The 16848-nt window shown below is 41.7% G+C and overlaps 2 protein-coding genes and 1 non-coding gene across 3 annotated transcripts; 1 reads left to right on the top strand and 2 right to left on the bottom strand.

Annotated features, from left to right (window-relative positions):
- The first annotated feature begins 23 nt into the window (after positions 1 to 23).
- LOC129826899 (NADH dehydrogenase [ubiquinone] 1 alpha subcomplex subunit 6-like) lies at positions 24 to 2556 on the top strand. Its single transcript, XM_055887909.1, has 3 exons — positions 24 to 189; positions 1958 to 2073; positions 2339 to 2556. Exons 1-3 carry the CDS (start codon positions 51 to 53, stop codon positions 2468 to 2470), a joined length of 387 nt encoding a protein of 128 aa, XP_055743884.1. The 5' UTR covers positions 24 to 50; the 3' UTR covers positions 2471 to 2556.
- Positions 2557 to 4291: 1735 nt separating this feature from the next.
- Positions 4292 to 11996, bottom strand: LOC129826867 (protein FAM234B-like). The gene is made up of 13 exons (XM_055887906.1): positions 11791 to 11996; positions 10159 to 10707; positions 9628 to 9750; positions 9114 to 9365; positions 8854 to 8969; positions 8506 to 8665; positions 8266 to 8404; positions 7987 to 8187; positions 7466 to 7547; positions 7200 to 7364; positions 6258 to 6378; positions 5922 to 6151; positions 4292 to 5804 (listed from the first exon to the last, which is right to left on the bottom strand). The coding sequence occupies exons 1-12, from the start codon at positions 11825 to 11827 to the stop codon at positions 5922 to 5924; spliced, it is 2175 nt and encodes a 724-aa protein (XP_055743881.1). The 5' UTR covers positions 11828 to 11996; the 3' UTR covers positions 4292 to 5804.
- Positions 11997 to 16237: 4241 nt separating this feature from the next.
- Positions 16238 to 16392, bottom strand: LOC129834036 (U12 minor spliceosomal RNA). The gene has a single exon (XR_008756169.1). It is a non-coding gene; the product is annotated as a U12 minor spliceosomal RNA (small nuclear RNA).
- Between the last annotated feature and the right edge of the window lie 456 nt (positions 16393 to 16848).

Below are 16848 nucleotides of genomic sequence, written 5' to 3'. Positions count from 1 at the left end.
ATCAGAATTATAAACGATGCTAACCAGGGAAGAAGATAAAAGAAATAAACATGGCGTCCAGTGCCGCGACCCGGACAGCCGCTGGTGCTGCTAAAGTTGTCAAACCGATTTTCAGCAGGGATCTGGATGAAGCTAAGCGCCGAGTTCGGGAACTATATCGTGCCTGGTACAGAGAGGTTCCAAACACAGGTAAAACAAGCTCTCCCTTTGTATTAGATCCACACGAGCTGGATCCCAGCGTCAAGGTCGTGCAAAGACAGCTAGCTAACGTTAACTAGCTGTAAGGCACTCAAGCTTCATATTTATTTTGCTCATTGGCTACATATCTTGTCGATTTAAGTGAGCTAACATATACCTTCAATCTATGGCCACACTTAGCTAACGCGATGTGTCCACACTGAACAAAAATATAAATTGCAACATGTAAAGTGAACTGAAATAAAAGATCCCAGAAAGGTTCCACAAATTTGTTTACATCCCTGTTAGTGAGTATTTCTCCTTTGCCAAAATAATCCATCCACCTGCCAGGTCAAGAAGGTGATTAAACAGCATGATCATTACACGGGTTCACCTTGTGTTGGGGACAGTAAAAGGCCACTGTAAAATGTGCAGTTTTGTCACAGCACAATGCCACAGATGTCTCAAATTCTGAGGGAGTGTGCAATTGGCATGCTGACTACAGAGCTGTTGTCAGAGTTTAATTTTTTATTTCTCTACCATAAGCCGCCTTAAATATTGTTTTAGAGAATTTGGCTGTACGTCCAACCGGCCTCACAACCACAGACCACGTGTAACCACACCAGCCCAGGACCTCCACATCCGGCTTCTTCAACTGCAGGATCTGAGACCAGCCACCCGGACAGCTGAGGAAACTGTGGGTTTGCACAACCGAAGTTTGTGAAGAAATTCTATCAGGAACTGTCTCAGGGAAGCTCATCTGTGTGCTTGTCGTCCTCACCAGGGTCTTGAGTTTGGCGTTGTAACCGACTTCAGTGGGCAAATGCTAAACTTTGATGGCCGCTGGAGAAGTGTGCTCTTCACTGATCAATCCCAGTTTTAACTACCGGGCAGATGGCAGACAGCGTCTATGGCGTCTTGTGGGAGAGCAGTTTGCTGATGTCACCAATGTGAACAGAGTGCCTCTTGGTGGGGTTATGGTGTGGGCAGGCATAAGCTACGGACACTGAACACAAATGCATTTGATCGATGGCAATTTGAATGGACCTTGATGAGATCCCGTGGCCCACTGTCGTGCCAGCCACTGCCATCACCTCATGATTCTGCATGACAATGCACTGCCCCATGTTGCAAGGATCTGTACATAATTCCTAGAAGCTGAAAATGTCCCAGTTTTTCTATGGCCTACATACTCACCAGACACATCACCCATTGAGCATGTTTGGGATGCGCTGGTGTACGACAGCATGTTCCAGTTCTCACCAATATCCAGCAACTTCGCAAAGCCATTGAAGAGGAGTGGGACAACATTCCAAAAGCCACAATCAACAGCCTGATCAACTCTGTGAAGATGTCGTGCTGCATGAGGTAAATGGTAGTCACTCCAGATACTCACTGGTTTTCTGATCTACGTCCCTACTTTATTTTAATTTTTCTAATTGTAAAGGTGTCTGTGACCAACAGATACATGTCTGTATTCCCAGTCATGTGAAATCCATAGATTAGGGCCTAATTTATTTATTTCAATTGACTGATTTCCTTATATGAAAAATCTTTGAAATTGTGGCATGTTGCGTCTTATACTTTTGTTCAGCGTACTAGCAGCTAGCTAGTTTATCTTCATTAACAACTTTATTTTTTATGAATGGACAGTACAATACACTTCCTACATTTGCAGATAGGCCACATGATCAGCAATTTGATAAGTAAATGCATTAATATGCATATTTCTTTTAGCTTGTTGTAGGAATTACATCTTGTCTTGTGTTTTGTCCCACAGTGACTACCTTTCAGCTGGACATCACAGCTCGCCAGGGAACAGATAAAGTGAGGGAGATGTTTGACAGGAACAAGCACGTCAATGACCCCCGTGTGATTGACATGCTTGTCATTAAGGTTAGTCTGCTCTGCTCCCCAAGCAGTCAATTTTCTCTCATGCAGTTAGCCTAGTTTCTTAGTGGCACGGTGGGTTAGTGTTATACTGCTAGACCGAGACACAAACTGTCTAGATAACTGGGCTGTCATGCTCTACATCATTTTACATTTGACGCACCCAAATCGTTCAAAGAAAACAACTTTGACGGGAATATTTACGAAGCTCAATGGTCACGTATCAAGTGTAGTGAGTGATGTTTTCTTTGCATACTTTTGGTTACAATAGGGTAAGATGGAGCTGCAGGAGACCATCAATGTCTGGAAGCAGAAGACCCACATTATGCGCTATTTCCATGAGACGGAGGTACCACGCCCTGCAGACTTTCTGTCCAGATTTTATGTTGGACATGACAATTGAACTGCTCCCTGTACTTTCCACCCTGTTTTGTCCAGTGTAACAGAGGCTTCCCCTTATTTAACTGTAAATATACACATGATACCCAATCTTGTCAAGTCCTCATTGTACAAATGTTTTCATTTTGTTAAGTCATGGGACTTACTTCCCACTTGAAGTTGGAAGGCTCTCCTTGTGCACTGCATAGCGATTCCTCTGCGTTGCCACAGTAGAGATGCTTTAATGTGATACAGAAGTGTTTGTGCAAACTAGCCCTTATGATCACCAAGTTCAGAAGATGGATGCTGAGACCAAGGAATATCAGTATGGTGGTCATGGACCCTGTGTTTACCCTGTACCCACTCCAATTCAATAAGCCAGTTATTAGTTGATAAGCCTCTGAATAGTTTGAATTGTCATGAATGACATGCCACTGACGGACATTACATTTAGGTCGACTTTTTTAGAGCAGTTCATTAAAAACAAATGCAACAGGTTGGAATAAAAAGCACCAAGGGTTCTTGATAACCTATATCAGAAACCAGATAAATAGGGACACCTATGCAGGCCTGTCACCTGATTTAAGGCCTTCCCAAATAAATTAATATCCCCAGAATGATTGAAAACAGAACAAATAAATCCATCAATGTAGAAGATATCACTGGCTAAATCAAAAGCAACTGATCCAAGGGTTTCCTTCTGCACACCGATCTATTTTATTTAATAAGACTTATCTGTGCATGTAAACATTATCACTAGGGAGGAATTAGTCCTATCACTTCTCTAAAACAGCTCTGTATCCAGGCAGGCACACATCACAATGGATGGGGAGAGAAGAACCAGAAAGGCTTGAGTTTAAGATCCTCAAGTCTTTTCAGCTGTCACACGTCTTCCCATTGTCTGAGAGGCGACACATTACGCTCTGTTGAGGGAGAGCACAGTAATAGGCCTCATCTTCCTTGAGGTCAAATGTCATCTTTATTGCTTAAATGTTAAGAGATCAATCGTCTGAAGTTGATTTTATTGATCATTATACATACCCAGGTCATATGTTGGAGCATACAGACCCTTCAGTCATCATCGTTATCATCCTCAGGGACGAAAATGTCATGCTCTTCCAGCAGCGCAGCAAAGTTCTTGCTGATCAGAGTTCCGACATAGAGGAAGGGGATCACAACCACAGCAATCTGGAAAAGGCCAAATGAGGTCTGAACAATTGTCAACAATTCCATCACAAAAACATATCTATGTTAGCCTGCAATGCTGTGTGATTTTATACACAATGACAACCAGGATAAAATTAATGTCAAATAATTTACATGATGCATGCTTTACACATTTAAACAGGCATGTATTTATAACACTTACAGTGAAATGGAGAGGTATAGGCTCACCGAGATCCTACCTGCGATTAAACATTACTATTAAGTTATAAGATATAACGTTAATTACAAATCTTGCCTGGCCATTTTATCATGCACAAATACCTTTCAGGCACTTTTACTAATTTCCTCCCTCCGCCTCTTTCATTTCATAAATGACCTGCGCATATTTTCAACAGACAGCACTCACCTTCTTGGGTTTTGGCAAAATACAACCTGATGCTGAGTACACAGCTGTTCGGTAATGAGATAGTGCCTCCCCGAATGCATTAGCATAAAACCCAGAAAATGTTGGTACATGACTGTTTTTCAACACCAACAGTCTGCCCTGACGAACCAAGACCGACGCCATCTTCCAAGCCTTTGACGCTCGCAGCAATGCAGAAAGAGATTATTTTGGATGCACCCAAGCACCGCCCCTGAGCCTGCGCCCTCCTTTTACTCGAATATTTCTCATGATTAATTACAGTGTTTTTATGATAATTTATTGCAAACGGAGCTGAATCCGTAGTACAGCTGTAGTACAAAACACTACATTTGTAGCAGCAAGAATTGCAGCAGTACATTTATTTCTTCATGTGATCTGTAAATGTTTTCCAGTATGTCAGCAATATTTACAAGTACCAATAGCAATACAATGCACAGTTACCATACATGGCACTCAGCAATAATGTATCATCACTACAATAGTTATTGATTAAAGAAATGTAAACCTTTCAGTAAGTAGCATATCAGTAAATACTGTTGTGGAGAGTGGTGTAAGTTGAGCCTTAAGGTTCGTTTCGCCTGCCCTTGTTTCTAAGAAACCATACAACATTAATCATGTGACCAAGTAGCAGAGGAACTCAAGGTCTTAACCGATGACAGTCTGAGCATGCTAAACCTATCAAGAATCTCGCAGACCAGTTTCATGGGCTTAGTACACCATTAGTATTAGTATTTTTTGCATTCATGGGCTTAGTAGCCTCATGCAGAGAACTTGCCTATGAATTGGCACATCGAAACAACATCCCTGTCCCTGACAACTGGTCAAGAAATGGAAGGGTTAATAATATTAAATATAGTGATCTATATCTGAATGTAGACATACATTTCAATTATACAATATACCACACCCCCATTCCATGAATTAAACTTTGACCTACCAGCACCCACTTACCCCAAGGTAGCTCAACCTACCCTGTCCCTATGCATACCCTGGGAAGGTGTGCCAAGAAACCACTTTTTTGAATGAGCTGTTTCAAAACTTAAATGTTTACATGAATTCTGATTATTTTCAGGGATACACAACATCCTGAAATATATGTAGATATCAATGTTGGAACGAATACTGTATTTTCCTTGATGTAGTGATGCTGAATGTAAAAAATGGCTCAACATACCCCACTCTACCCTACAGCCAAAATATGTACAATCCCCCTTTACATAACTGGGTAATTCTGCTTGAACACAGACCTCAATTGCCTAATTGAAAAAGTGGATATGAGAGGGGAATGAATGTATTTGGAGGAATTAACTGGGTAATTGCCTCTCATTCTGTAGATTAAAAATATACTAAACGAGTGAGGTGCCAATTGTGCAATGGACAACTTACACCTACATCCCCACCATTAAAATCATTGTGCTTGATCTCCAGAAGTTTCTTCTATGTACTTACTTAAATATTTTGATTTCCATACACCCCAAACAGGGTAAATAGTCATTGATATATTAAATTCAATATTCAATAAAAAGGACTAGTCATAAATAAATAAGTCAACTCATAATATATACACATATAATACAAATACAGCAAAATAAATATTTTTCAGCAAGTGAGATGAGTAATAATAGAAATTAAAATCGTACTTTGGACAAAAGTGGAAATGTAAACAGCTTGAGATAAATCTCCTTCACTTGTTGTGTATCATGGTGTTTCCACAGGTTTGGTCCCGCCAGTGGTTTCCCTCTGATCGTGTAGAACCAGCAACTCCTCTCTACACAGGAAAACAAAATTATGTGTTTCGTCATCCGAAACTACACAGACACCACAAACATCATGTCATATAAAGCATATTCTGGGCATACTTAGTTATGTTCCCTCCCCTTTTTACCTAATGGTTTTTGAAGGTGAGACGCCTGAAGAACTTGTTTATCTCAAATACTCCAGGTCTGACTGGTACCCCTGCGGTGCTGCTCTCTCCCAGCCTCACAATCTGTCCAGCAGTGATTGCTGCCCTGAGGCTCATGCTCTTCATCACCCGAGACCCAGGCCCCAGGCCAGAGGTAGGCCGGGAGGACACAGTAATGTAGGAGGCATCCTTCTGCGGCTCCTGGTAACTCACTAAGACAGAGAAAAGGGGAAAAACAGTTGATCAGCAGTGCTACTAACAACAGCCATAATCCTTTGCACAATTATAAAATAATAAATACAGCACATCCTGCATCACCTGCAGCAGTAAGAATGGTGTCTGTGGTGCTGGCGAGCTCCAGAAGGATTGTGGGATATGCAGGATGTAACATGAAGAGCTTTCGGATGACTGGCATGGTTTGAACCACCCCTGGTGCCACCTGTTAACAGAGCAAGACTTAAAATAGATTTCAACTACTGAACTCCATAGTATGATAGGCACAAATATGTAATTCTTTACCTATCGGGTTGGGGTTAATTCCACAAATTACGGGAGAGACACCAAAAGGGACTTTCTATCTTCCGACTGCCAACCTGAACATTGACTATTGTTAACATTCTGGCAGCAAGGTTCTGGTTAATTCCACTAATTCAATTCTAATTCAATTCTCTCTTCTTGTAAATTAAAATTAATTCAATTAAAATTCAATTTTTGTCAATTATCCAAAGTGTCTGCTAAATGACTACGGTCAGTCTTTGAATTCAGAGATAATTCAATTCCTCTCAATTCCAATGCTAGGTAAATTCCAAGAATTGAATTCCCAATTGAATATTCCGAACAATTGCACAAATTACATTCCGAAATTAAATTCAGGCTGATCATATCAATATCCATACAGCTTAGCTATACTGAAAATATTGAAATACAACTTTAAATGATTTTAAACAAATCCTGCAGTACATTTTTCAATACTAACTGCATTAATTCCATTAACTGGAAAATGTACAAATATTAAATTCCAATTCAAATAGTTCAAACAGTCTAGTTCCAATTCCATAACTTGACGATTGTTGAAATTTGAATTGAATTCAACATAAATTCTCCACTTCATGAGTGAATTCAAATATTTAATTGGAATTTCAAATTAAATTGGAATTGACCCCAACCCTTGTGCCTATACCACTGAAGGATGAAGCAACATAACACGTTCTCATAGAACATCTATTCCTGCTCCCAATAAGGATTCAACAAGGGACTCACAGTTGTCTTGGTGAGGTTCTTTGGTGGTCTGACAGGGTCACCGGCCCAGAAAAGGAAAGCTGATTGAGCAGATGTCATGATTGAAGTACCTTCCAGGTCAAGGCGTGGACAAATAAACTCTGTCTCCCACAGACTACGCCCACTGGCTCCATCAACCACCTGAACCTGAGATCACAGAGAGATGGAGGGTCATCTTTGTAAATATGTACAACTGTCTGAGAAGTATAATAGCTATAGGTGTAAGTGTTTGTAGAAGGAGATGATACTTTTCTCATTCTAGGGGCCCCAGACTTCTGTATGAGGAGATCTGGGATTCCATCCTCGTTGAATTGGCCTGGTGCTGGACGACTGAGACAATGATAAATCATTCAGGTTATTTTAGCTCTATAACTTTATAGGGCAGTGGTTTTCAAACCTCTCCTTCGGGGATCCCCAGTCGCTCCATATATTTGAACTATTCTAGAGCTAGCACACCCGATTCAACGTGTCAGCTAATTACCAAGCCCTTGATTAGGTCAAGTAGTGGAGCTAGTTCAGGGCTACAACTAAATTGTGAAACTTCTGTGGGTCCCCGAGGAGAGGTTTGAAAACCACTGTTATAGGGTATTACTTTATAGTTTTATATATTGATATTGATTTCTGTATTGTTGGGAAAAGAGCTTGCAAGAAATGCACTTCACTGCACTTGTGCACGTGACAATAAAACTTGAAGCTATCCCTTTTATGCTTAGTCATATACACCCTAATGATAAACTTCTTCATATATCATGGTGACCATATATCCTACCTGTGTATGGCTGAGGAGGTAAGAGTCCACTCGGTGTGTGCGTTCTTCTCTCTCAGCAAAGAGAGCTTGCTGGAGAGCTTGCCACACACCAGCACCCAGTCACTGCGGCTGGAGTTGAGGTTGGAGATGGAGTCCAGGCTGTTGTGGTTGTTACACAAGCCAGCCACTAGGGGGACCAGGAACTCCACTTGCTCAGTTCCACTGGACAGAGAAAGTCAAACAGTCGTTCAAACACGCACTCTATTGTAATTGTGTAACCGAGCACTTTCTTAGCCTTACCTGGAGATGTGTATGAGGGAGGAGTTGGTTTTTCTAAGCTTCTCCCAGCCGGGGTCCTTCAGTCTTAGACCAGGGGATATGGGTGTTTTTCCAGTAGCCCGAGTGTAAATATCTCCCAGGGATACAGCCTCTACAGTGCCTGAGTTAGTATAGCAGATACATTATCAGACATTTAGTAATTTCAAATAAGAAACATATTTTTTCAAAGTCACTGTGCTTGATATAAAATGAATCCCTTACCTAGTCCAAATAGAATGTAATATGCCCCCAGCTGTGTCTCATGAAACAGGGGACCAATCAGCTTTCCAGAGACATTAAAGGTCGTGAGGTTAAAGGTCACGGGATGTCCAAGCAGAGCTCCAGTCAGCCCAGACAGCAGGAGCAGTGAGAGGTCAGACACCTGAAAATAGGTTTGAGACAGTTTGATGGGAGCATTCTAGACTGACAGGAAAATGAGTGTTGTTAACACAGTGACTCTAAAGATGTGGGAGTATGGTCTATATTGTAATAATAATATGATTTATATAGTAACAATTGACTTATTACAGCAATAAATATGTATAGGTGCCAAGCCATAGATTGTCATACCTGGTCAGCAGGTAAAGTGGCAATCAGCAAGTCAGGAACAGAGTCACCTTGGAGATCTGGCAGGGAAACTGCCTGGGACTGGATCTCCCCTGGGGCTACCGACCACAGCTTCTTCCCTGAGGAGGAAAATACAATACTGAACATAAAACTATTAACTACAACACATTATTAATACATCTATACAACTGCTACAATGTTCATGCTTGTAGCTGTGAAACTGAACCATTAAAAGCAATGCATTTCTGTGGTTGTTGTCTGACCTGTGGTGCCGTTGACAGCAGTGAGGTGTGCAGACTCGATGAGCAGACACACGGGGCCGCTAGCTCTGTCTCTCTGGCCAGATAGGGGAATGGCGCTGTTGGGGAGGGCTCTGAGGGCAGCGCCCCCTGCTGGCAGTGGTGATGGGTGGGCTTCGTACTGCAGCCCACACTGGATGGACTCCACAGGTTCCCTGAGGACCCTCCTCCAGAGCACCTCACCACTGAATGCAGATAGGGCCACCACACTGTACTCTGGGAGAGACAGAGAGGGAGAAAGAAAGACAGAAAGGGGGTAAAGGTGAATGGGGTTTATTACGTGTGGCAAATTGTGTGTTCTCAGCAGTTTACTGGGGCTTGCAGGATTAGATATGGAGATTAGTATTACATAATCACTGGTAGATTTCTATGGTGTACAGTGAGGAGGTGGGCTTGAGAGAGAATAACGCCTAAAAATGAGGGTTGAAAATATCCTCTTCGTTACTACGACAATGTCCCTTGATGTTTCCATAGATACCTTTGTTGTTCCCCACAGAACTGGAGAGATGGGTATTGTTGCTCTTTTGAGTGACTCCTATTAGCACATCCTCAACTGAGTCATTGTCAACATCCCACAGTGCAAGAGGAGGTGGGGTAACACCTAAAGAAGAAGAAAACCACTGTTACAGACAGGAACGGTTTGTAACTACTATTTACTAAACTAGACCTGCGGTTGCTTTGCTAACATGCTATTATAATAATCACGGTAATGTGTAATCATAGTAACCCAGACTATGTAATATCCACCCCCTGACAAAGACAGTCAGCTAAATCTGAGTTTTGTGTTCTCAACTGCTTTCTCATACAGTTGACTTTATTGTGATGTTGACTGTGTGCTTATCTTAATCTAAAGCACTAGTCTACTCAGAGTCTGACCAGTCGGACCTGACCTGTAGTTTTCTCTTTCTCTGCTGTGAGAGAGAGGTGTATTGGTATCAGCAACCAGCAACATGTGGGTAAACTGTAGTGTTTTCATGTGTATTGTTTATACATTAGACTCCTCACTCACCTCCCACATGATCACCCAGCTCTTTCTCCCACTGCGGCCGTTTGTCCAGTTCCCCATGCTGACAAGGCACCAAAAAGGCACACAGCAGCACCACCAGCATGGCACAGACTAGAGGCACCAGGAAAAACGCTGCCCGGATGGCTCCCCTCACCTTAGCCTTCTTCCCGTCCGGGTCAGCACTGGCACTGACACCCAATCCAGGGCCACCAGAGGCCCCAAGCCCCCCTCCATCCTCTACTCCCTCATCCCTGTTTGTCTCTCTCTGGCTCCAGTACTGCATGCCCTTTTCCTCTCTCTCCTGCCTCTTTTTTCCCGGGAGCCGTTCTCTCCACTCATCATCGTCCTCCTCTTCCTCCTCTGCCTCATCTTCATCCCCTACGAGCCTCCCTGTTCTGCTCCCTCTCAGCTCTGAGGTACCTGTACCCATGCAGTTGCCCCTCCCCAGGCCATTGCGGGGATAGTTGAGGACCAGGTCGTCCTCCTCGCTCTCGTCCTCACTGTCGGCCTGAGTGAGGGGGTCATACTCTCCAAGCTCCGAGCCCTTCTTCCCTGTGAGGGACATACACACAAAGACACACACGGTTAACCTATTACTGCAGTGGGCTAAATCAGGGTCACACAGAGTTGTTTCTTGGTAGTCTTAAACAAATCTACGTTGAAACAAAAGTATACACCTCACACACATGGTTATGGGCTTAAAAAAGTGAAGACACCTGTACATGTCAGATATAGAGTTGAAATGTATTACATTTTGAGTTTGCATCCCAATATTACACTTTATATACATCACAGAAGACTGAAATATAACAAAACCATATGACATAGAAACACTGGATAATGTTTATTAATTATGATATTCTGACAAATATTAATAACATTCCACCCTTGAGGCCACTAGAGCTCGATTTGGTCATTTGACTGCAGGACAGGGGTCTACAGATCTGTTCTGGAAACAAATCCCAGGTGAAAACTAGAATGATCTGATAGAGCATGGTGGTACCTGATAGAACGATAGGCATCCCAAAAGGCCAGGGAAGTTACTCAAATATTGTTTATTTTAACACCAAATTAATTATGTCTGGTCCCAGATCTGTTTGTACCCTTGCCGACTCTATTGCTCATTGTTTGGCATGACAATAATTGCCAAGTTAAATGAAGGACCCCCATTACATGGCCTTATATGTAGTTATTTGTTGAACACGAGATTTAAGCAAGTAGCTAAATCTGTTATAACATTATTATGACAGTGAGCACTGAGCAATCAAGCGACTTCGATGTGGCACCTTACTGTACTGTACAGTAGCTAGCTAGTGCGGCACATAGGATTGTGAATGATGCAATGTTTTTCTATTAAAGCTTGAAAAGAAACGAAATATCAAACATTGAAAATAAGTGTCGATTTTAACCTCTCAATTCTGTACTGTCATTAAACAAATAAAAACATTATTTTGTGTTATTGCAATCAACATTACTGTAGCTAGCTGGCTGGCTGTTCTAGCTAGCTCACATGAGCTAACAGAATGACACCAAAACAACATTGAGACAAGACACGACTGGTACAAGGACTACACAACATCCTTTTCACCTAATCAATCATATCTATTTCCCAAATCATTGCAAAGCGTCTCTTACCAGGCAATTTGAGGGCACGGGACAAAGCTGCAGCCATTGCAAATTGTAACGGCGCTGTGCTGCAGAATCGATCCTCTCATCACACGGAGGCGCCAAAGAACTGTTGTGTGTGTGCGTGTTTGTGCCACACTGTGTGGACGTTTCGGGACCGTAGCGAGTGCATTCTGGGATACAACGTTTTTTCATACCAAAAATAGTCGCATAGAGGAAGAGACTAAGTCAGTAGATGCTATTTACTAGTTGGGTGTATTCATGGATGCCAAGGGAAGCCAGGCTTCCCCCCCAAAATTACCAATAAAGAAATGTATGTATTTTCCGTCTCTGTGTTTTCATCATTTTCTTTCAATGCGCAAGAGGCTGAACGTATCTCACCAGAGAAAGTAGCCGAGAGAGCAAAACAGCGCCCCTCTTTCTCTATGTGTAGGCCACCTATCTCATGCGGTCTGGTCATAAAGGGTATGACATTTCTGCAGCCCGTAGTATTGAAGGCAAGGGAAGACAGGGAGCGAGCATTTTTTCCCCCCTTGATAAAAAAAATCGAAATAAAATAATAGCCAATCAGCGCTGAGATAAACTCAAAAAAAGGTGTCAAGGGAAGCCAGTTTGGATTTGGCTTCACCCCATCACAGAGAAATATGTCATTGATCAAAGCAACTTGAATTGTTGCATCTCATTGTGTTGTTGTCCTCCAGTGTCTAGCAAGCTAAAATTGGCCCTTAAATTAGCCATGGATGAAGATAGGGATTTGGACTTGTGGTTTTACTTAATTCTCCATACTGGCCAATGATTATAACGGCAATTCTGATCCAATCATAACATACATTGTGCCAGTGGACTGAGAGGAGGGGAGTTCAATATGTAGGTTGTAGCTAGATGTAGAAGACTAATGTTAACTAGCTAACGTTGCCCATGAAAGGAAGTTGGGCTAGCGAGCAAGCATTTTAGCCACGTAGCCTAAGGCAATAAAAAATACAAGTGTGTACTGTATGACAGAGTCATAGACCGTTTCGTCAACAGGAAAGAGCAGGATGACATTGGCGTTTCTCTACAGGTAGGGTGAGTCAACATGTTTCTTCTTCTTGCATGAACACAAAAACACACATACAAATCAGAACCATGGACAGCCAAATCATATTTAACTTACATTGATTGGACTAAATTGTTTTTGGTATATTTTAGTTGTCCCTGTATTAGACTAAACATAGGTGATTTGATGGTGTTGAAATGTCGAAGTTGAAATGGTGCTGAAATAGTGGAGGCAGCTCCTGTTTTCATTGTGACTTGCAGTAACTCTCTGTGTTTCTAAATCAATAGTTGTTTAGTAGTCCGAAAAAGTCGGAAACATTACTTTCTTCACCATGCTGTAGGTCATGAAACTGTTTGTTACGTGCAATATGCTTTGTGGACTTTACAGAACAGAGATTACTCTCCGGTTTTGTGATGGAACAAAGGAGTGGTTGAATTTATTCTGCCACTGTCTTCTTATTGTCTCTGCCTTAGGCATGCATCCCAGCACAAGGCATATGAACTTACAAGTTATAGAACAAACAATGCAATTATCACAACGCATACACTATATATATACACAAGTATGTGGACACCCCTTCAAATGAGTGGAATTGGCTATTTCAGCCACACCCATTGCTGACAGGTGTATAAAATCAAGCACACCGCCATGCAATCTCCATAGACAAACATTGGCAGTGGTGGCCTTACTGAAGAGCTCAGTGACTTTCAACATGGCACTGTCATGGGATGCCTGTTTCCAAAAAGTTGGTTTGAGAAATTTCTGCCCTGCTAGAGCTGCCCCGGTCAACTGTAAGTGCTGTTATTGGGAAGTGGAAACGTCTAGGAGCAACAGCGGCTCAGCCGCAAAGTGGTAGGCCACACAAGCTCACAAAACTGCAGTGTGTAGCGTGTAAAAATTGTCTGTCCTCGGTTGCAACACTCACTACCAAGTTCCAAACTGCCTCTGGAAGCAACTTCAGCACAAGAACTGTTCTCCAGGAGTTTCATGAAATGGGTTTTCCATGGCCGAGCAACCGCACATGGTTCGGGCTAGGCCCCTTGGTTCCAGTGGAGGGAAATCTTAATACTACAGCATACAATGACATTCTAGACGATTCTGTGCTTCCAACTTTGTGGTAACAGTTTTGTGATGGTCTTTTCCTGTTTCAACATGACTATGCCCCTTTGCACAAAGTGAGGTCCATACTTTTTGAGATTGGTGTGGAAGAACTTGACTGGCCTGCACAGAGCCCTGACCTGAATACCATCGAACACCTTTGGGATGAATTGTAACGTCGACTGAGAGCCAGGCCTAATGCTCTAGTGGCTGAAAGGAAGCAAGTCCCCGCAGCAATGTTCCACTATCTAGTGGAAAGCCTTCTCTGAACAGTGAGTGAGTGGGCTGTTATTTATTTATTTAACCTTTATTTAACTAGGCAAGTCAGTTAAGAACAAATTCTTATTTACAATGACGGCCTACACCGGCCAACGCTGGGCCAATTGTGCGCCGCCCTATGGGACTCCCAATCACGGCCGGTTGTGATACAGCCTGGAATCAAACCAGAGTGTCTGTAGTGATGCCTCAAGCACTGAGATGCAGTGCCTTAGACCGCTGCGCCAAAGGGGACCAACTCCACATTAATGCCCATGATTTTAGAATGATATGTTCGACAAGCAGGTGTCCACATACTTCTGGTGTATGTTGTCGTTTTTTCTGGCTTGGCTTTCTCAGTGATTTTACCCACGCATCTCTACTGCTCTTTAGTGGTTATTACTACCAGAAATGGTTAGAATCTATACCTCCTCTGGTTATTACCCCTCCATGAAATGACTGACAAACATAATTAAGTTTTACTGACTTTTATGGTGCATTAATGGAACCTTGTTTCATTACGGACTGGAAAGGAGGCTACAAAATACAATTTTGTGGTTGAAATTATATTTCACCACATGAGAGACCTTTCACATTGATTCATCTGATTTTGCCTGTGTCCAGCTCTGCATGGGAAGGTGTTTTACCACTTGGCTGTGGTAGGTCTGGTAGTGACAGTAGGATGGATGAGGGAGGCATGCATTGAGAAAATACAGATATGGGACACAAATACAAGGCATCATACTTAGTCATGCTCACACAGTGTCAGGAAGGAAATTATATGACAAATAATGATCAGTTAAAAATCATCTACTATATCATGCCTTTAACACCGACACACACACACGGATTCACTCTGCTCTGTATGCTTCTATAACTTATAGTGACATTTTGGTTTTACAGTGTTCCTACCTTTTTGTATTGCCTACCATTTTTTTTGTAAATATATATACAATACTGCCACCTCGTGGCACAAAGTTAAATGCACTCGGGGTTTGGTGGAAATTCCTGAAAAAAATTATGGTCAATAACTAGTAGGTTTCCATCAACAACAGATTTTAATGTGAATATTTAAAAATCCGTATAAAGAAAATATGAGCATTTTCCCACCTGTGGTGTTTCCAAGAAACGGACTTGTTGCTGATAAAAATCTGGGCGTGATGACATATTTGAATATTTATTGGAAAGGGGCATCAAGATCACCGCGCACTTTCATCACCCTTTGAAGTTCATCATACATTATTTAATCTGTAGCCTAATAAACTGCATGGTTTCCCAAATCGTAGTGGGAGGGGCACCCACCACGTCGTCTTCGTGTAGTTTGATATGATGTTTAGTTTAGTTTGATATGATGGTTACTAGATCAATATTTGCGAATAAAGGCGTTTCCACAACCATGTTATCCATCATTCATTTTACCAACAAAAAAAGATCCTACCATGTAGAAAGGAACACGTTACCTGTCTGCATTTATACAATTGTACCGAAACTTCCTGTTTCCATCACAGCTTTCGGATTATTTTCATAGGGTATGACTACTCATATAAAAACTGTGGATGGAAACATGGTTATTAGCTAGGTTTCCAACCAATTGGCAACGGATGTATATATTCCCAAATCAGCATAAAGAAAAAATGAGCATTTTCCCACCAGTGGTATGTTTCCAATAAACTGACTTGTTGAACATTAAAATCACTGCGTGATGACGTAGTGCACACGACATTAGATTTTAAAAGTTAAAGTTCAATGTGTTTTCATCGCATTTTCAACTACCGATAATTTTGTTAAATAGCAAATGTGCCTACTCTGCCTAAAAACTTTTTTTTATACAGTATGACATTATCCGCATAAAACTGCTGATGGAACGTGGTTAGAGAAATAGAAGGCAGAAATGTTCTTTATGTTGAAAAAGGTTTTGGAGAAGGTGCAGTAAGTACTATTATAGATGCCTGACGTTCTATTTTTTTGTAATAGTACGTTACAATCATGGAAAATATAATTCCATTCTGGTTCTGTGTAACCTTGTGTCAGTATCCCGAAAGGGGTTTATATTTTACATGAGAGGTCGGGGCAGATCCATGTCCCGCAAGGCATCTCACAAAGTAGGTGAGTCACCTAAACAGGCGGACCTGTACCCGTTCAAAAATTGATCTCGCAAATCTAGGCGAGGACACGGGCGTCACCCCGCGTCGTTATTTTCCTTACTCATCAGTTTAAGGCATAACCAATCGATGGTCGAGGGCAATACTTAGCTCTGTATGCAGACTATTACACTCATGGTGTTTACCATTGGCGTTCACTTCAAAAAGTATAAACCTACAGCTGCATTTTATTTTCTGAGCGCATTATGTGATACAGAATTGTACGTTTCCATTCCTCCATTTAATCAGGTAAAATATAGCCTTTCTACGAGATTTTACTTATTTACACTGGTTTCAAGCGATATTTAGCGCAAAGGTTGATGGGAAAGATAAAACGTTTCATTTACCCCCGTATTTTTTTTTTACTTCGTGAAGAGCAATCGATACCAGAGGTCTCTAAGGCTGTGTAATTGATTTATATTTGTTTGTTTTATGTTAAAAGTATAATATTTTGTTAATTGATGACCAATGGCATAGATGTGATCATTGACACTTCACATGACCTAATAGGCCTTTAAAACCATATAAAATATGAAT

Source organism: Salvelinus fontinalis, chromosome 2 (assembly GCF_029448725.1).
Source record: "Salvelinus fontinalis isolate EN_2023a chromosome 2, ASM2944872v1, whole genome shotgun sequence".
In the NCBI taxonomy this organism is placed as follows: Eukaryota; Metazoa; Chordata; class Actinopteri; order Salmoniformes; family Salmonidae; genus Salvelinus; species Salvelinus fontinalis.
Note: the sequence above shows the minus strand (reverse complement) of the source record. Positions and strands in the feature narration are given on the sequence as shown.